The 21,695-nt window shown below is 31.1% G+C and overlaps 1 protein-coding gene across 5 annotated transcripts; it reads right to left on the reverse strand.

Moving 5' to 3' along the window:
- Window positions 1-2,311: 2,311 nt before the first annotated feature.
- Window positions 2,312-21,625, reverse strand: LOC103488806 (probable serine/threonine-protein kinase PBL12). 5 transcript variants are annotated; one of them, XM_008447702.3, is made up of 10 exons: window positions 17,341-17,398; window positions 17,165-17,256; window positions 9,671-9,813; window positions 8,844-8,941; window positions 8,087-8,331; window positions 6,510-7,073; window positions 4,996-5,144; window positions 4,146-4,358; window positions 3,088-3,237; window positions 2,312-2,714 (listed from the first exon to the last, which is right to left on the reverse strand). In XM_008447702.3, coding segments are annotated over exons 2-10 (1,659 nt in total). In that variant the 5' UTR covers window positions 17,166-17,256; window positions 17,341-17,398; the 3' UTR covers window positions 2,312-2,618. The 5 variants fall into 5 exon arrangements, with proteins under 5 accessions (XP_008445924.1, XP_016900254.1, XP_016900255.1 ...); XM_008447703.3 differs by lacking the exons at window positions 2,312-2,714; window positions 3,088-3,237; window positions 4,146-4,358; ... (3 more) ...; window positions 8,844-8,941; window positions 9,671-9,813 and adding exons at window positions 12,146-12,382; window positions 17,857-17,922; window positions 18,096-18,149; ... (3 more) ...; window positions 21,260-21,392; window positions 21,476-21,625 and having other exon boundaries at window positions 17,341-17,419; XM_017044765.2 differs by lacking the exons at window positions 17,165-17,256; window positions 17,341-17,398 and adding an exon at window positions 11,952-12,381.
- Between the last annotated feature and the right edge of the window lie 70 nt (window positions 21,626-21,695).

A 21,695-nucleotide genomic window follows, 5' to 3' on the forward strand; every position in this document is an offset into this window, starting at 1 on the left:
ATCAATGATGCTGAAATTAAACTAATAGAATATTTTAACTACAACTTTCCAATCCTATTGAACAGAACTGGTTTCGGCTGGGACAATGCTCCGGTACACAGAACTGTTTAAATAAAGAATTGAAAAAAGAGAAGATCAAATAAATCGCAAAAGGAAGACGGTTTCATCGGAGTAGGAGAAGAAAGATGGAAGGACAAAACCTAAAATATTATAAAAATGTTTTGTTACACGGATCATAAATAGTTTAGTATTTGGTTACATTTACGAAAGTTTACCTATATAAAATATATTATTTTAAAATATAAAAACTTGACCATATACAGACTTATGAACTCAATGCTAGAAACACAATGATACCACAACTCATACGAAACAACTCTACTCTCCAAATAAAGAGATATGAACTTTACACATTCTATCTCAACCTAAGGCTGCAAACAACTCCCAAGATTGTTATTTAGAATAGCAAAAGAATTACAGTCAAATTGGGGATGGTATGTTCGAATCTCCTCCACTTAAAAGACAAAGCGGAAGGTTTATCTAGAAGTCTCATGTCTCTCATCTCACAGTATGAATGAACAAAACCACCTCTCACTATTTCAAGATCATTGGATTCCAAAAGTAGTGTACTAACTTACAAAAAATCAAACAAAAAGTAAAAGATTAGGAAGGGAAAAATAAAAACAGCTCCAATTTCTAGTTTAACATGTCTAAGAAGGAAATATACACTGCCTTAATTTGGGAAGAAAAACACAACACAACTCTCCCACCTTAAAACACAACACACAGAGAGATCTTGAAAAGCTCAAGAAGCATTGTTCTTTGAAACAGAACAGTAACCTCACTAACAACAAAATTGCTCTCCCTCGTGATCCTCAAATTTAGACTTTATGAACATTTTAACTTACAACTTTCCAATCCTATGAAACATATTTGGTTTCAGATGCGTCATTGCCCCGGTATATATCCATCAGATTTGGGATTTCATCCAAATGCTTAACAACATTCTTCTCCACAAATTCTCTCTCCCCTTGCACAAACCACCCAGCAAGAGCAACCTTTTTGTTCTTGAGGAGATTTTTCACCTTCAAAACCTCGAGAACTTTGTACCTCAGTCGGAGCCGCTTGTTGACCGACAACTTGAAGAACACAGGGTAAGAAATTACGGTTCCAGGATCCAACTTTGCAGTGTTGAAACAGAAATCTGTAACATTCCTCATTTTCTCCTCTGAACAAGCTAAATAATTTGGATCTTTCTTAAATGCTGTAAAAATCTCATTCTCAGACCATCCTAAACTCTTCATAACAGTTACTTTCTTCTTCCAAGTTGAATCACTCATTGAAAGCCTTACAAAAACTGCATAAACAAACATGGGAGCCTTTGGTTCAATGCCTAATTCTTTAACCCTTTTCACTGCATTAATCATTCTATCAACCTTTCGCGTAATAGTTCTAGGCTTCCATGTAATCATTTTCTTTATATTCCTAATCAAAATTTCATTAGTCCAAATCATTAAATAAATCATTTTCCCAATTATGAAATATAAGACAGTAAAAGAAAAAATAATTAAAAAACTTATTTATCTCCATTTTTGACAAAAAGAATGTATATTTTTTAATTAGGATTATATTTTTCAAAATTATTGAGTATAAAACGTAAAAGAAAAATAATTAAAATAAGATTAAAAAATTATCACTAGTTTATTTTATTAGTTTAAAAAATTTCCTTGCATCTATTTTTTAGATTGTTTTTTTTTTCTTTTTGAGAATCTTAGAAAGATCTATTTTCATTATATATAATTTTTTCAATTTTTTTAATGCTTATGTTTGTGTAAGTGAATTAATCTAATGGTTTTTTTTTTCTTTCTCATTCGCACACATTGAAGAAGGGAGAAAAGATCACAACGAATCTTCACATAATGAAATGCACACCAATGAAATTTAGTTTTTAATAATTGTATTCTTTTTCACTTTGTCAATTTTGTTGTAAATACACCTCGATTCGTTTATAACATTTCAACTCTTATATACTTATTACGAACTTGTTGACCTAAACATTGTTATAGTTTCCAATTTATCTCAAAGATAAGTTCACTCACACACAGTTGTTAAACTCAAGCATGCCCCCTAGTCATAAGTGCAAAACTTCATACAAACAAATCCAAACTACTTTAATGTGAAGAAATAGATTTTGTATTAATTTGAAACAAGCAAAAGAAAGGAGAGCCTTTACTCGAATTTAAAATGTCCTCTCTCTTCACATGTTAGTAAAAAAGAAAAAGAAAAAAAGTAGTCAAAATAATTGAATGAGTTGAAAGTTTTAAATCCAATGTCAACTTTCATTCAGAGCAACCTCATATCCACAGCTATAAACTATCAAATACAGAAGCAATTTGGAACAATTATAATGGCCACAACGAAACAGTACAACAAAACAGAAATGTACTTTCTCAAGTATAACATGTTTAATATATCCTATCTCCTAAACAACACATAACATCTATTCTATTATCTCCTTTTCTTTGTTATTTAGAGTTGAATTTCCCAGTGGTTTCCAGCGAGATTTGGTTTACCTAGCAGTCATTTATTGGATGAACCTAGTGATTCGAAGATTTCGATTATTCATTGGTCGGTGTACATGATTCTGCAGGAGAAAGGTCTCCGATGTTGCCGGTTGGATCACCATCCATTAGGTAATTGAAGTATTCAAGTACCTATTAACATAACATGTAAAGCACAAAAGAATCACTACACAACATACAACGACGAAATTAAGATTTTCATTTTAAAAACACTTTTTTAGTACAACAAGTGCAAGGACGAAGAATCGAGAACCTTCAACCTCTAGAGAAGAAAACATCTCAATTACCATTCAACTATGCTCACCTAGGCTTAAAACTACTTTTTTAGTTTCAAATTTTTGCTTTGATTTTAAAAAACATGCCCTAAAAGTCTAGACAAAGAAAAAATTGAAAAAAAGTACAAGCTTAATCTTCAATAATAATAATAATAATAACAAAAATAAAAAACAAATGGTTATCGAACTTGGAAGCAACGAAGCAGAAAATATATGGGGAGAGTGTTCACCTTATTCATAGTTATTCTCTTGCGAGGATCCTTTCTCAGGCATTTCACTACTACATCAACCATCCAAAATAGTTGGTAGAAATCATGGGAGTCTGCTATTTTTGGATCTATTAAATCAGGGTAGTTTCTTTCCTTTAGCAATGGTCTCGCCTAAAATAACAAAACAACACATGTAGCACAACTTCCTTTAGTAAATTCTTAATAACTTTGAAGTATCAGGTAATTAATACACACACATACTGGCACTCAGGAGCCAAGCAGATTGAAGCATGTAATGTGAACATATTCCTAGTGTTGGGCCATTCTAGGTAATTTGACATCTTATATGAATCAAGATTATGCCGACTTATCATCTTCCATTGAATCTCTTGTATAAAGAACTTATCAAAGAGCCAAAAAGAAAAAGACTTCAGCAAAATTGCAAAGAGATGTCACTATTAGAATTTAGAATCACTAAGTAAGGTTTATACATCAAATTAAGACATCTATCCTACACAGCCATGCAAAAGAAAAAAGCACATTAGAATGGACTCCACTAATACTTATGGTGAATTAACATTAGAGCACATCAGAATACAATAGCTTCTTGTAGTGTATGGTTAATATTTTTTCTAATTAATATGAAATACCTCATCTTATAAAATAGTTATTGACTATTGTACTAAGTTCTGAAAGCTCACTTGAACCTTGAACGTTATTAGGACTTTGAACTATTGAAAAAGATAACTAAATGCAACTTTTTGTTGACATCCTTTTAGTAATTTAGTAAAAACCTCTTCAAGTTCATTTCTAGTTGTTTTTCCCTTGTCGATCATGTTGTATATGGCCTCAGAGCTTCTATACAAGAGACAAGACATGTGCATGCTTTCAGAATCAGTCAATCCTACTTATTTATCATTCTCATTAGTTTGTAATATCAGGGCAGCATAATGATCACTTACAGTGATTATCAGCTTAATTATATTTCGTCACATTTAGCGATTTAATAAGATGGCTCCTATTAGAGAATGAGTCACAGGAGATTATCAAAACATTTTAGCAAAGAGGTTTTTCCTTACCCAGCCCACAAGACTCTTTCCTTCAAATATCATGTCGGTAGTCCTCAATCCAGTAATAAGCTGTAACAAGACCACACCAAAGGCATAAACATCGGTTTTGGTAGATACTTTACCAAATTCCGCATATTCTGGTGCTAAGTATCCCAATGTCCCAACAACCCTCGTCTCTCCAGAGTCTTCATACTGAGTTCTTGCTAGTCCAAAATCTCCTAGCTGTGAAAGAAAAAAGCAGCACCGTTTTACTGATTTTTTAAAACTGTAATTCTATAATGGTTAATGGCTAAATTACAAAAAGTACGCTTCAACTTTCTCCTTTGCTTAGAAAATATACCTATTCTTCCAAAATTTGCAATAACACCCTTGTCTTTTTATAAACATTTCAAACTATGCTTGATTATGACAATTCCTTAACATTTTGGACAGAAATTTTACCCTTAAATGGTGCAGTGGTGAGGTGGCCTACCACAAAAAGTGTATCACCACGCCATTCTAGTTCACTGCCTCAACCACAACATTCAAGGTCATAATTTTCGTCTGAAATTCAAAAAAATTTCTAGTATCTTTTAAATATTCGTGAAATAGTTAAGAGTATTTTTAAACAAATAGAAACATAGGTTTTTCAACGGTGTTTTTAACAATGACTAGATTAATTCTCCCAAGTCCTAACTGAATGTAAGAAAAGGTCATTCTAAACTGAATACTTAATGTAATTTAATAAATTTAAAGGAGTTCAATAGCTCCAAATTGTTCTGGAAAAAAGGAAAAAAGGAAAAAAGGAAAAAAAAAAAAAAAAAAGTTCAACAGCTACACTTGTGAAACGACCATGGCAGCTCAGGCAGGAAATTATTACCCGTGACTCATAATCATGAGTTATGAGGATATTATTTGGTCTCATATCTCTGTGGATGATGTTATTTTGATGCAAATATTGTAACCCTCTAGCAACTCCTCTAGCTATCTTCATCCTCTTTTCCCAACTAAGAGGTCTGCGGGCAGTCCCTGCATAAATTCCACCAAAAAGATTGTTTTTGATGACTACTTCAGTTTATTTACAAAGAAAAATAAGAAAATATAGCAATCATTTCCTTTTTAAAAAAAAATTGCTAAGAATAAACACAACACAACAAACATTTGGCTACATATTTGTTTGATTTTGAGAATTTGGAATTGTTTTTTCACAATTCTTTACCATATTTTTCATCTTTTCAAAGAAAAGATTTGAATTCATAGCCAAATTCCAAAATCAAAACCAAGTTTTTAAAAACTACCTTTTGAGTTATCACAACTTGGGTTAGATTTTGAAAGCACCTCTAAAAAGTAGAAAACAAAGAAACTCATAGGGAGAAGTAACTGTGCTCATAAAAACTAATGGTTAGCAAACGAGAACATTTCATTTGATAACAGCATTAGGTTTCTTGCGCTTTAGTTTGTTAAAAACAGAGATAAGAAAATACAAATAATAATAATAAAAGCAGCTATGCTCAACTTTTTTTCTTTTAATAATTAATTAATTAATTTGTAGAATGTTAGGATTTATCAATGATTTTCATAGTACTCTGTAATAGCGATTTAATACAATTTTTAAATATGTCCAATAGAGTGACACATGAAAGGTTATCAAATATACACAAGTACCTTGAACTTAAAAGAAGAATGGTAAAATCATCCTCCCGAGCCTAATTTGTAGATAGAATCCACAATGCACAATACTAAGAAATAATACGCAAGATTAGAAATGAAAACAAAGAACTTCAATCAACTTTTTCTAAAACCAAATTACCAAACACGTAAACCTAAACAATAGGTCAAAAATCACTTTTGGTTATGAACTTTCATAGAGGTTCCAATTTACTCCTTGAACATTAATTTGTAACAATTTAGTCTTTGAACTTCTAGATGTACAACAATCTAGTCCCTAAACTTTAACAAGTATCACAATTAAGTCCTTGTACTTTACAAATTGTAACTATTTAATTAATCTAGTAAAAGTTACTATTAAGATTAATGAAACATCTTAAACAAGTAGATTGACAGGCCAAGTAATAAATTGACAATTAAGTTTGCTGAGACTTGGGGTTTTCCCTTGATAAGAACTAAACGCTTACGAATTTAAAAGTATACAAACTAAATCCTTTCATGCTAAAGTTACTAAATTATTCGTTATAAATCAAAGTTCCAATTCAAGGACTAAATTGTTAATTCTACTGAAGTTCACAACCAAAAGTGATTATTAACCCAAAAATATTTTCCCATGAACCAAATACGATTTGTAAAACATTTCTGAAAAGCAAAGATATTACCAAATTTCAATTTTTTTTTAAAAAAAAAGAACAATAACTACAGGCTCCATGAAGTAATCCTTACTTGACAAGTGTTTCTCCAAGGATCCATGGCAAACATACTCATAAACAAGCAGCAGCCGGCGAGTTGCTTCTCTACACGTACCCAAAAGCATCACCAAATTCTCATGGCTCACTTTGCTAAGAACATTAACCTCAGATCTGAATTCCTTTTCCCCTTGAGAACTCACAAGTTTATGTTGCTTGACAGCTATCTTAATCCCACCGATTTCACCACTATAAACCGAACCAAACCCACCTTCAGAAAGGAAATTGTGCTGGGAGAATCCATTGGTAGCGGCATGAAGCTCTGCGTAAGTGAAATCCCTCCTCCATCCAACAAAGGGGCGTCGTATATGGCAAACCGAACAGGCGGAGATTTTGAAGTCATCGGAAATGGAGAATGGGGAGGAAGACGAATCACCTCCTCCTGGAGAAATTTCTTTCGGCGTTCGAATTGGCAGAACCGAAGATTTCGATTCATTTACATTACCGCTTGAGGATGATTTGCAGAGCGTAGGCCGTTTCTTGTTGTTATGCCGCCGTTCTAAATTCGTTTCGAAGAAGTCCGTTTCTTCTTCTCCTTTTTCTAATAAAAATGCCCAAAAATGATCATGTTTTCTTAGGTCAATACCAAAAAATCACTAAGTCCACAAACTAATGTAATAATTCTTTTTGGGTTATTTTTTAAATAAAATGTAAATAGTTTATATTTTCTTTTTCATTGTTTTTTAAAAACTCAATCTTTAGTTTAAATAATTGGGGAATTGTAATAAATAGTAAAAAAGAATAAAACGGTATATAAAATATAGCAAAATTTTCAAATATACTATACAAAATTTTATGAATTTTATATTTTACTATTTCTAAAAACGCCCCTTTAAAACTTATATATTCATGAATTGATATTTACTATGCAGCTTAAACAAATCTACAATATACATAAAATAACCATAATGTTTATTTACATATTTAATTTTTAAATTTTTTACCAAAAATATATATTTGATTGAAATTTCGATAAATGAAGATCTGGGCATTTTTGCTAATAACGATATTTTAAATCTTAAGTACAACTCGATGGAGGATTGAACCAATTTGTCTCTAGGTTACAACATCCTTCAATTGTCTATTTATTTTAAATAACAAAACTATTATAAATATTTACATATATAGCAAAATGTCATTGTTTATCAATGATAGACTACCGTCAATATGTGGTGATAGATGATAATAGTTTATCAAGGTCTATCATTATTCATTGTCTATCATTGACAAATAGTAACATTTTACTATATTTGTAAATATTTTGATTCATTTCGCTATATTTCAAATTAACCCTAGTAAATAATGGTTCCAATATTTATCAAAACAACGCAAAGTTCAAAGCCTAAAATCAAGTTTTTGAAAGTCTACCTCAAAACTTATGAATATTTTGTTAATTAAACTTAGCTTCCTTCAAAACCGTATTCCAATAACACCATAGATTTAAGATTTACTAAAAGTACATAAGCTAATTAAAACGAAACAAAAACGAAATATGGAAACCAAGATGATATTTATAAGCGAAACAAGAAAAAGAGAAGGGAAAAGGAGAATTACTAGTTGAAGAAAGTTGGAGTTGAGGACTTCCTGGTATCATCTCAGCATAACTAAATTGAGAAGGAGAGGTTTTTGGGAAGTAATTTGGAGAAGTTGGAGTTGTTGACAAATCCTTTTCCTCCTCATTACTTCCAATTCCCACTCCCAATTTCCCTCTCAACTCATGAACTGTGTTGTCCCCTTTCATTCTTGATATCTTGCAACTCAATCTCTTTAGAAAGAATTTTCTCTCTCTCTTCATACGCCTGTACATTTCGATTTCGCATCATTTCGTGTACGACTTAACCGTCGTGAATCTTACTACATGCACTATAAATTTGTTTAGACGGTAATAGTGTTTCGACCCTAATCATCCTAAAATTATGTAAGTGTTGCAATCTTTACTTCTTGGTTGGAATTTGCTAAAAACAACCTCTAATTTTAACCAACCATAGCATAAAAATAAATTGAACAAAATTCATAATCTTCTTTCTAAACTCTAATGCATTCATTTTCCTTATCTAAAAGTTTGTCAATTCTGTTCTATAATTCATAAATGCACAAACGAGCTTTTATAAAACGTATATGCAACGATAACTTGTTAAACCTAAAGTTAAGATTTGGATTAAAATGGATACAAGTTTGGGGTTAAAATTGATTTTTCTAATAAACATTTTTTTAACATGAAGTGCTTATTTGAAAGGGTTAAAAGCAAGAGAGAAATATGGATAGAAATTTTGAAGGACTAAAATAAGATGAATTGGGTTGAGATTTTCACCTATCAAGGATAACCCAAGTTGGTTTGTAACTTTTAGCAGCTTCAAGAGCAACTTTCTTCGCAGAAGACCCTGTATGAACTTCCACCTTGAACCTTATCTAATAAATTTTACAAAATTTTTATTAACCCTTACTCCATTGAACTCATTAGTCTAAAATAGAGAATCTAAGTATATTTGAAATTAAGATCCTTTCTATACTCTAGAGACAGGACTCGATCAAACCTAACGTATTTGTAGATATATCAAAATGCAAAAAAAATTATAAATATAGCAAAATTTAAATCTTCCACCCTCGAAGATCACTACATTACTAATAAGAATATCGGTGATAGAGATTAGAGTATATCCCTAACAAATTTTATTATTTTTGTAACTTTTTAAAAATTTTGATATCATTGATTATAGTATTATACGACCTAAAGAGCTACCTTGCAATTACCCTAAAAGTAATGATTATGATAAGTTTAGACCACATTTGACACCCATTTGATTTTTGAAATGGATTGCATCTAGTGAAAGAGTTGAATTCTTAGTCAAATTCTAAAAAAAAAAAAAACCTACTCTTTTTAGTTTTTAAAATTTAGTTTGGTTATTGAAATCATTACTAAAAAGTAGACAACAAGTAAGAAATTTAAGAGGTAGAAAGAATATTTATAGACTTAGTTTTAAAGAACTACAAAACGAACCGTTATTGAGCATTGAAAAAGAATGTAGTTATCAAACTAGTTCTTTACCATAAAAAATGTGAATTGGATCAACATTAATGTATCATAACACATCTCAAAGACATTTTCTAGAGCATAATAGCATAATTGAAATTGCTAACCTTTTTGCGTTCACAAAGATCCATAATTTCATGCATTCCTTCATTGTTAGTATATTCTTCCATTTTCTTTGCACTTTCCTTTTCTATCAGGTTTTCGTTCAGCCCTATCATAGAGTTCGAATCCACTCGCTGCTTGTGTCCCACTGGTGAAATCCAACAACAAATGATTATTTTAGTACAATAAATAAATAAGTATTTAAATGCTATTTTGGACGGTATATTTTTTTTTTTAACTTTAACTCATTTTGGTTATATTCGAAGATCGATAACCAAACAATAAGATCGTTCAAATTTTCACTCTACACATGGTTTGAGTCTTGTAACTTCCAAAAAGTTTGCTTTCGGCCATGTAATTATTAAAAGAGTAATACTTCGATGTCGCTTTCATTTCCTTCCCAACGAGAAAACTTATTTTTTAAAAAAATGTATGTTTTTAAAACAAGAAAATTTAGTCGAGGGCTTAGAAGGAAATTTTAAGTGTAAAAAAAGCGTTTTAAAGAATTAAAATAAAAAGAGAAAAATTGTCAAAAGTAACAAAATAGACTAAAATTTTGTCTTTTCGTAATTTTTTCTATAAAATTTAAATAGTTTATTATTTATTATTATTTTTAAAACCCCCTTCAAAAAATTATTCTAAGGATTAAATAAGGTTTTTTTTCAAAAATAGAAAAATTTAACAAACTATTTATAGTCCACTGAACAAAACTCCTGGAAGATAAAATTTATTAGATTTGATTTTTCTACGAAGTGCAAATATTTTGTCAAATATTTTATTTTTTTAACAATTTCTCTAATTTTTTAGAACTTAAAAAAACCATAAGGCTTGAAAATACTTTGCTGTTTTTCTTTGTGCACCACACTAACATGTCACATCATAACATATCACATGATAAATTACAATAACCTTTTTTCTTCTAAAAAAATATTTTAATTCACTATGTATGTAATATGATCGCAGTAAGTAAGATGTATAAAGATAGGTGTGTCTTGGGATACATCAAAGTATCGCTCTTTTAAAATCCTATTTTAAGATAAGTACCATTCAAAACAAACACTAATACTTTAATGGTTAAAAAAGTAACCATTTTGATCCTTGTTAGGAGTTTTCAAGCACAAAGTTTAAGCAAAAAAAAAAAAAAATATATATATATATATATATATACACATAATTATATGATTACATTTCGAAAATATTAGCATGTATTACTTGAATAAATGAAATAATTATCTCTTGCCAAGAAGTCCCTGAAAGGATGTTTTGAAAGCAATAATAGAAACGTTGAAAAAGGCTATGGTACAATTAGCGAAAGGAAGATTTCGAAAGTAAGATAACCAGAATGAACCAATGTAATAGTCCAAATCAAAATAGCATTTAAACCGACAAAAAAATGTTTTATTTAACCAACGAAAAAAGGAAGTTTTCTTAAAGAAAAAAAAAAAGAAAAAAAATTGTTTAATCAACCATGGAAGTCATTATTAATCAAACCTCAAAGTACAATATTCACCTTCTTTTCAAAAATAAAAGCTGGGAAGATGAAAATCACAAGAATGAAAGTATACTTTAGATCGGAAAAAAAGTAGAGAAATTATTTTAAATGAAAGAACCACTAGAAATATTTTCAAATATAAGAAAACAACAAATTGAAAGTATACTTTACATTGAAAAAAAGTAGGGAAATTATTTTAAATAAAAGAACCACTAAAAATATTTTCAAATATAGGAAAACGACAAATTGACAAAGTAGAAATTGTTGGTCATTCAATGAAATAGTTGACCATTTTGCTATATATATATATATATATATATATACATACATATATGAAAAGACCCCAAATATATATACATACATACATATACATATACATACATACATACATATATATATATATACACACATACATATACATATACATATACCTATTTATTTATTTATTCTTTTAAACGCTTGAAAAGTTGGAAGAAAACCTAAACTTGAAGAATAGTTGGAAAAATAATTTGCCCAAATACTAGAAATAATTGGAAAATAGATCCTCCCCAAAATACAAGAAACAATAGCATTGATAATAAAGAGGAACGTCTAAATCCAAAACTTAATCATACTAGTTGATTTACTACTATATCTTGGCTATTTTAGTGCAGTAAGAAAACAATCGAGCATAGCTCAACTGATCAAAGGATATACTCACGACCAAAAAGTCGGAGATTAGAATCATTACACTCCCTTGAAATTTTGAGGAAGAATTGGAAGGGAGATAAAAGAGTGTGTAATTGAGATCTTACACATTGAAGCTTCCATCAAAGCATACATACTAGGATTATTAACCTGGTGAAGAACAACTAATAGTGTTATTTCATCTCCTTTTCTAAATGGAGAGTTCCTCAGCACCCATACAATTCCCATGGCCGCATTCCAACTGAACTTTCTGCTTCCATCTTGGATTACCATCACTTTCTCTCCAACTTCTTCCAACTTTGCCATCCTCGCCCTCAAAAACAAACAAAAATTTCCCCAACCCCGAAAAAAGTAAACGTATAAGACCCTACACTTGTAGTTTTCTAAGAGTTGATTCAAAAGGTATTGTATCGCTATGTACAAACTTGTGATTTTCAAAGGAAGAATTATCTCAAAAGAGAACTTTTCGATGAAAGTTATCCAGATAGGCTACAAGAAAGTATTTATGGTTTTGATTTGGTGACAAAACCAATTCAACCTGTAAGAAAATATGAAAAAGAGATGGAAACTCAAGATCTTTAAGTATACTTGTAATGGTAAAGCTATTGTACGACTATTTACAAATTCATGATTTAGAAAGGAAGAATATTTCAAATATATTTTAGAAAACTTCAAACGAACGTAGTTAGTTATATGGTGATCAAATCAATTCCCAACCCAAAGAAAAGAAAAAAGAGAAGAAGATACTAAAGCAAAATCGTTCAGTTCTTGTTTTAATTATAATAGTAACTAGTATTATTATATAAGAAATAAAATGAACCAAAATTTGAGGAAGTGAAAGAGAAAAACAAAAACAAATTTTTGAAGAGAAGAACGGTGGAGAGTTGATGGTTTAAATGGAAGTCTTGTTGCAGCAGAATCAGTGTGGAAAGGATATTCGAATATCCTGAGAATTGAATGAGAAGCTGATGGATACTATTAAGTTTGAGTAAAGGAAAAGCCTCCAACTTCATTAACAATTCCCCTTGTAACTATATACTTGAACCAACTAATTATTATAATATATTGTTTATACCATTTCATTTTTTAATGAAATGGTCTATAACATGTTAGGGGTGCAAGCAAAAAAAATTGAAAAATATAAATATAAGTTTGAATCTAGTTGGCCATATTAAATATGTTGATTCCAGCAATTTGGTTTCTTTGAGTTTTCTTAGATTCAATATTGGTTTAGAAGTAACCCTACTGTTATTTGGTTCGTTAAATAAGTTGTCAAGTGAGGGGACATCGTTCCTTTGGCCTCTCGATCGATACTAACTGTTTGGATTATCTTTCCAAGTAATAAACATTTTTTGGTACTTATTTAAATACTTGAAAAGTCAATCCAAACACATCCCAAACTAGTCAAGCTAAGCTCATTAACAGTTGCCCAATGATTAACATGCATAGTAAAAAAAAATCTTTAAGGAGAAACCCCTTCATTTTAACTTGGTCAGTCTAGCAGATTCATTCGCTTTAAAATTTTACATTTGTAGATTTATTTCTCATCAATATTGGACTTCAGAGACTAGACCGTCACTTTGATGAATGTTTGAAAACTAAGAGTGCTTTTTAACCTAATGTGGTGTGTTTTTAGACCTATTTTTCATCAATAATTGGCATCGAGACCAATCTAGCTAACATCTACTCCAACCCAATTTAACCAATATCCACTCCTATCTAGTAAGATAAAAACTCAAATAGGTAACTATATTTGTATATTAAAAGACCCCCCCCCCCCCCCCCCCCCCCTCCCAAAAAAAAAAAAAAGAAAAAAAATCTAGCATTTCATTAGAAAGTACCTAAGCTTGGTTTTTGTACTTTTCTCTTCAATAATTATCTTATGATGGCTGGCATCTCTCATCACCAATTGATGAGCCCAAGGTTTCTCATTCACAATTGTTTTTTATTTTCAAAGATTCTTGCTGTAAGAAAATTAATTATTTTTGTTTCATTGAACATGGCAGCTGATTTGATTTTATAACATATGAGGTTCTTTTTCCCCTAACTTTAGTGCATCTATATTAATCTATGATGATACAACTTATGTTAGTCCTCATTATTTTAGTATAAGGTATCAATCGATTTCTTTCCATTTACATTTAAACGAAATATTTAAACAAGAAAAATCCTACATCTTACATGGCGTCCAAGAAATGTCCAATAACCATTTGAAGAAAACAATAAATATAAATGAGAATTCTTTCCTACTAAAAATATTTTTTCACAAAATTGCCTCTTTTTTGTTTTCAAGTATAATTGTCTCTCATTAAAATCGTCGTCTTTTGTGACTTGTCGTAATAAAATTGCCTTTTAAAAAACAACGGCAAAAACAACCACTAGTTTTCACAAAATTTCTTAAATCTAAACTACTTTATTTTTTAAAAAAAATGTCTTCAATACTCATGCACCATATTTTAATTGTTTTTTAAGTGTTAAAATACAATAGAAATTGTTTCTACAATTATACTTTTTCCAATAAATTTTAATTTATTACTCCAAAGTTGGTTTCAACTATTGAAATTGGTTAAAACATAATTACAATTTTCATGTAAAACTAAGAAAAAGCATTATATGGATATATTTTCACAATAAATAAAATGTTAATAGACAATATATATATATTTTTTTTTTCAAAAAAAAGTCAAGAATAAACTAGCTATTACACTAGTTTTACCATTTATTGTGAGTACATAAACAAACATTAAACATTTTTAAATAGGACAAAATTCAAGGTGTGGAGATTAAAATAATATCTTAACCTTAAAAAAGTACTAAAAAACTGTTCTTGTGTTCTAAAAGAAAATGCTACTTTCAAATATAGTAAAATGACCAAAATAATTGCAAAATATCACAATCTATCTAACAAGTTTCTTCAGTATTTATAGATCATTTTTACTTCTAGTTTGGATTCTCTTGATTCTGAGACTAACGAGTAAGAAGAGCTATTCAACTGAGTAAACTAGCTCTAGGTCTTACGCCTCTCCCAGAATCGAGAATAGTTATTGCTTGAGCTTTCTTCTAGGGGATCATCTAACCTAGCTGGTCTCGCCCTTTTCTCTATTTGTGCCACTTTCCAATAAGGCTGCCTCATCCATTCCTATTGTCTAACCTCTGTAACTGCCCTAGAACGTCAAGCCTTTGTCCTAAGCTTTTGTTTTCGTTTCTGGAGATGAGGGCTGATGCTCGATCGATGGGAAATGAAAGGCCTAATGCCTTGTTGATCTACTTCCCAACTCGAAACTCTTTAATGATAGATCCACACAAACTATTATCTGTGTCCATTTGAGATAAATTGTGAATAGACACCATGATAGTCTATCTATGTATATTTAAGTCTATCACAGATAGATTGTGATATTTTGCATATTTCAGCATAAAAGTGAATGAATTTTAAATCTAAAATGGTTTCAAATCATATTTTTACTTTCCAAGCTAAAATGTTCCAATTTCATAGAATTTAAAAGTAATTATATAATTGACTTCATCGTTACTAATTTTCAATTAACTCATCTATAAAAGTATGTACTAGGAAATTTTTTATTTTCTTTTCCTTTTCAACTACCATCCAAAAGTTTTAAAAACATTCATTTCAAATCTTTTTTATTCCAAACAAAAAAAAAATTAATTTAAAATTATTTTTTGGATTTCAAATCACAAAATTTAAAATAATTTCTTCAACTTTCTTGATTCCAATGTCCAATTTTTAGTCTCTATCCTATTGCTTATTTGTTGTTGCCTTTTTTCAAAACGTATTAAGAGATTATATTTTCTGTTACTATTTAACCAATTTCGATGATAATAGTAATGATTTTTTAAAGAAATTAAGGATTAATGGACTAAAATCGAAGGAACGCTATGGAATCTTACTGCTGACAACTGACAACGGAATTGGACGAAAGAATCAATGCAAAGATTGAAGAACAAAAAAATAAAGGATAAGAAAACAAATAGGAAAATAAATTCCCGTTCCTTTTAAATTTTTACCCTCTAATTCATACCCTTCCAAATTAATCAAATTGGGAGGAAATTGACATTTAAGATTGATCAAATTGTTTTATTTATTTTAATTTTATCTATTTTTATATTGGGCTAGATTTAAAATTAGTTTTGGAAGATATTTGTTCGTTCAATGTCCTATTATTTGCAGGTGTAGTTGCTAAATCTGCTCAATTTCCTCTTCATGTAGGGTTACCTAATGCTATGGAGGGTCCTACCCCCATTTCGGCTAATATACATGCTGCTACCATGATAGCAACAGGAATTTTTCTTGTCGCTCGGCTTCTTCCGCTTATAATAGTAATAACTTACATCATGAATTTAATAGCTTTGATAGGTACAATAGCAGAACTATTTGGAGCTACTTTAGTTCTTGCCCAAAAAGATATTTAGAGAAGTTTAGCCTATTCTGTAATCTCACAATTGGGCTATTTTTTGAACAAACAAATATCTTCTAAAAATTAGTTTCGGAAGATATTTGTTTATTTGATTTTAACAAATTTTTTGAAAACTTGGGAGAAGAAAATAGCGAGTTTACAATTTTCTTCTCAAACTAAAATAGTTTATATCTCCTCAAACACATACTATTATGCTCAAACTAAAGGAATCTACATCACATATGTAAAGTATTGTAATCCAACTATAATAATCTAGGACTAAAATAACCAGCTCCTTACTCCAATGGGGATATGTTTATGTTTTCATTCCTTATTATTTTGGAAAATTGAATCCAAATTAAAAAAAAAAAAAAAAAAAAAAAAAAAAAAAAAAAAGAGAGAGAGAGAGAGAGGGGAAGAACAAGACAAAAAATAAAAATAAAAGCAAGAAAACGGATTTTGAAAGCTATAAGGCAAAGATTAAAAAAACTGTATTGCCAAAGGGTAATGATTGAAATATATATAACAAGATCAGAAAATAAAAGTTATAAATATCAAACATCAAAATTGAATCCGAACCTAAAATAGGACCATTATACATTTTCTAGAAAACAACGACAATCTCATTGACAAAAAAGTAACGTTTTGGACCTTTTGGTTCAACACCATCCTCATTTTGTTTTCTTTTGTGATATAATATATATTAGATCCTATGTGGGTATCACAAATATCCTTATTTTATGATATATATTAGACTTGTTATTTAATTCATAAACCTCTGTTAAAATATTGGAATTTTTAACTATTAAGGAAGGAAAAGAAAATCAAAGGCTTCATATTGAAGACAAGGAGCACACTTAAACTTTAGAGAGAAAAGCCAATAAAGTGAGAGAAAAAGTACTTACTTTCCAAGGTTGTCTTAAGCTGAAAGCAGAGTAACAACAATGAATAACAAGAGAGCCAATCCTAAGCAGAACCCAACAATCGCCATAAATGCCTGTAAATGGTTTAACTTTAGCATAACATCAATGAAATGAAACAAGAAACAAAATACATGAATAGAAGTTTCTTTTCTAGCAACCTTCCCCTGAGACTCGAAGTTGTAATTGACGGTGAACCATGACAACCCTCTATCGACGAATGGCGCCAAAGCAAGAGCCCTGCATGAATGAGAAGCATTGATTTAACAGGTTGCTTCCTTGTTTCAAGAATTGAATGAGGAGTGAGATTTAACATCCTACTAGATAACAATTTTGTTTTCCGTTTTTTGAAAATTTCAAAGCACAAACATATCTGAAATCTTTTCTTATTCAGAAAGATCTCCAATAGATTTGAAAGCATAGAACAAGACTCTAAATTGGCAAATTAGAGTATAACTTTAGAAAATAGAAAATCAGAAACAAAAATGTTATCAAGCATGACCCTAAAAAAAAGTTATCAAACAGGGCCCGTGGAAGTTAGAATATGCTGAATGCCATTTCCACCAGTAAGCAAGTTAGACCTTACAGTTCATATAGTTGGGTTGTTTGATACTTGACAGGCAGAATCACATGTATCAGAAAAACACTTGATAATAAGCAGAAATATAAGAGCTCACCCTGCAGCTCTTGCAAGCTTAGTAACTTGGCTTCCAGCCCATACTGTAGCCATTATTTTGAGAAATCTACAAGGTAATAACATGTCATCGTCTTAGTATAAGGCTCCATCACACATATATATCTCATTCTAACAAAAAGCCATGCTTTCATGAAGAAAAATGAAAGAAAACGTTGGGCCCAAAAAGCAGCTAGCCATACAAAAAGGGGTTCCCACAAATAACTGAAATAAGTTTTTCACCTTCCAGCAGCCGCAACATAGCCCATTTTCGCAGGTGCTGGTGCAATGTAGAACCTAAAATGAAAATAAATAATTTGGTAACAAGAGTGGGTAGACTGCTAATGGAAGAGTGATGAAATAAACAGAAGACAAAGAAAGTTTATAACATAAGGAGTGTTATCTTAAAAAAAATAATAATAATAATAAAACAAAGGGAAATTATTTAAATGACAAAATTTCTGAAAATACTTACAAATATAGCAAACTATCATTTTTTATCTATGATGGACCGCGATAGACTATTATTTGTGTCCATTGATAATAGTCTATTGTGGTCCATCGTAGATAAAGAGTGATATTTTGCAATATTTAGTAAATATTTTGATTCATTTTGATATATTTGAAAATAGCCTAAAATAAAATAAACCCGCCCACTGATCAAGTAGTAAAGGTATTTTAATCTGTCCCACTACCATCAATATTGATTGAAAGCAAGAATTAAATCATGTCCAAAAGGCTGAAATGTCATTCCTTGGCATCTCAACCCTTAAGCACATATGGTGCAGCTTCACAAGGTCTTTCTTATCCAGGTGCAGGTAGTATGCATCCATACTTCACAACCACCATGTCCAAAAGGCTGAAATGTCATTCCTTGGCATCTCAACCCTTAAGCACATATGGTGCAGCTTCACAAGGTCTTTCTTATCCAGGTGCAGGTAGTATGCATCCATACTTCACAACCACGTGCTCTAATCCTCTTCTACAAATGTACCCTGTCTCCATTGGATTCAACCTTGGGATATCCTAAAAAAGAAACCATGTCTCACCCTCCATGTTATCCAAATACATCCCAAAGTTATGGAAATTGGAACCCCATGTTCACGATTGGAAAAAGACAAGACCAATATCAACATTAGCTACAACTATTGCGTAAAAAAAAAGTTCTGGAAATAGTTATTTCATATTTGTAGTATTGGAGAGTAGAGGTAATTTGGTAATTAGCAGCGTAGCGTGTCAGAGAGTAACTAGACTAAAGGAGTTGGTCAACAAGAGAAGGTAGTCAACATTGTGATTGTTCAAACTTGAACTCGCCCAGGAGGGAAGAGGGGGTAGCATCCAAGTTCCTAGAATTACTTTCAAACATCTTCCTGGAAAAACTTAAGTGTTAGCTATCTTTCTATACAATTTCCACGCCTAGTCATCTAGTTCCCATCTTATCATCCCTCAACATCCAATTCTCATAACCGACACACACATACTGAATAAGTGAATAAACCTCCTAAAGTTAGGAAGCCTCATATTAGACACAAGTGCCTCTTCTACATAATAATAGAAGTAGTAAATATGTAGTTAGTAGAGTAGAGGACTCACCACACAACGAGAAACGTTGTAAGATAGTAGGCTGTATTTAACAATCCGTAGGACAATATTCCAGAAAGTCCATATCTCCTCAATTTATCCAGTACCCTACAAGATGAACATGTACATGAAATGTAATATCATCAAAACTGATATATGCCTAACATGAAGACTGTATGAATGCATCCAATAAGATAAAGTTGAGAAGGTATTTGTTTCATTTCGATAAAGCCAACATGATCTTTGTTCCTTTTGATAAAGCCAAGAAGTTTTTTGTTTTGTTTCGGGAAAGCCAAGAAGATCCTTGTTTTCTTTTGATAAAGCCAAGACGATCTTTGTATCGTTTCTATAAAGCCAAGAAGATCTTTGTTTCATTTCATGTGGTTACTAAACGGAAAATTTGTTTCCTTGTCAATTTATAACTTTATGAACTTGGTACCCAACATAAATATTTATGTAACCCAAATTTCTAGAATTACAAAGCTGTCTCAACCAATAAACAAGAAAATTTGCCTATCTAAAGATCCTTGACTTACTCTTCGATGTGGTTTATTCTTAGGGGATCAAGTATATTCTGAGATCCATTTTTTTCTTAAGTGTAAATTTAAGTTTATTCTTAGGGGATCAAGTATATTCTGAGATCCATTTTTTCCTTAAGTGTAAAATAAATGTACCAATATAAGTAAACAGTGACATTAACCAACAAAAAAGTACAAATATTAGTGGAACATGAAATAGACTATCTTTGTAGCTTATTCAGCGTGGAGGTTAAGTTTTGCTCTACCGGTTAAGTGTACAAATATTAACTGAAATCTTGAGCAGAAAAAGGAATGCCTCACCACCACCATGGCATTATTAACAGAAAAATGCAGTAGCCTTAAAATTCAGTAAATGTATGCAAGGCAAGTAGTGTAGTACTCATTTGATTTCTGGGGATGTTTCTGCCGATTCTCATTCTTTTCCATTGAACCTAACAAGAGAGAGAAGAAAAGAGATGAGAATCCTTTTTTTTTAACAAGAAATGGAACTTTTCTAAGAAAATGAAAAGAGAATATTGCTCGAGGATACAAACTCCAAAAGGAGTGACAAGGCAAAAAATCAGCAGATAAGAATTCTCAAGTTCTTGATCAAGAAATCAGCAGATAAAAATGCATCAAAACTCAACCACATATTCATAGGTTAGATTTTGTATGGCATACCTTCCGTTTCATGATTGGAAAAGTCATCCTCAGATTTCAACGGATCATTGGCCTATGACAATGCAACAGTAGTGTCTAATCAGGAACACATACGCTTGTCCAAATACAAGAACATCCGTGCGTAAAATTTCATTTACTGCCCACGTTCTATTCATATAAACAACTGAAGTCAATAAAAAGCAAACGAACAGTTAAACAACCAAATAGCTTTATAGAAACAAACTTCCAGTGGCTCCAACCAGGCAAATGGATCAAAAACCACCTCTTCTCTTCTCGTACTCTGCTAAGAACCAACTCTCTTTCTCTGTCTCTCCCTCTCATTTGTTATTATTTTTCTATAGTATCCAATAACAAATTAAAATAGTACAAAATGCCTCCCTTTGTTTTCCTTTGCCGGTAATGTTCAAAATACAGAGCTGGTCGGCCATGTATGTAATATAGAAGCTCAATTCTGAAGTATATAAGAAATAGTAACACGATTCAAACGAAACCACTGATGAGACCAGATGAAATACAACTAACCAACGCTATTATTAGGGCACTAGAATTTGAAGCAAGTGGATAAAACACTAGCATGAAAGCATTAAACTGAGTTACTGTTATGCCATTTCACTGAGGAACACTTACGCTAATTTTGGCATTGCTGAGGCAGAGTCGGACGCTAGGGTTCCGACTAACAGAAAACCTTATTCGGCTCTGGGGGGGAGAGAACCGGCGGGGAAGCTCTGGAAATTGACTTCGACTGCAATTCGATCGAATCCTGAAGAATAAAAAACGGTTAAGCATTCGGAATGTAAAATGTTGCAGAATTTTCAAACTCGAGAGAAGCTTATATGGCGGTACCGGGAAAGCGACGCAAGGGATATTGCCATTGGTGAGCTTGGGTGGAGTTAGCATTTGAGAGAGAAGATGATCAAATGTGAGAGACAATGTCTATCAATGGGAATTTTAGTTAAAAAAAAAGTAAAATATATATATATAGATAGATTTTTCCTTAATTAACCTTATTGTTAGTTTTTTCAAGCAACTAATAAGACTACTACACTTTTCAAAGATAAAAAAT

The sequence above is a fragment of the Cucumis melo genome, chromosome 10 (assembly GCF_025177605.1).
Source record: "Cucumis melo cultivar AY chromosome 10, USDA_Cmelo_AY_1.0, whole genome shotgun sequence".
Classification (NCBI taxonomy): domain Eukaryota; kingdom Viridiplantae; phylum Streptophyta; class Magnoliopsida; order Cucurbitales; family Cucurbitaceae; genus Cucumis; species Cucumis melo.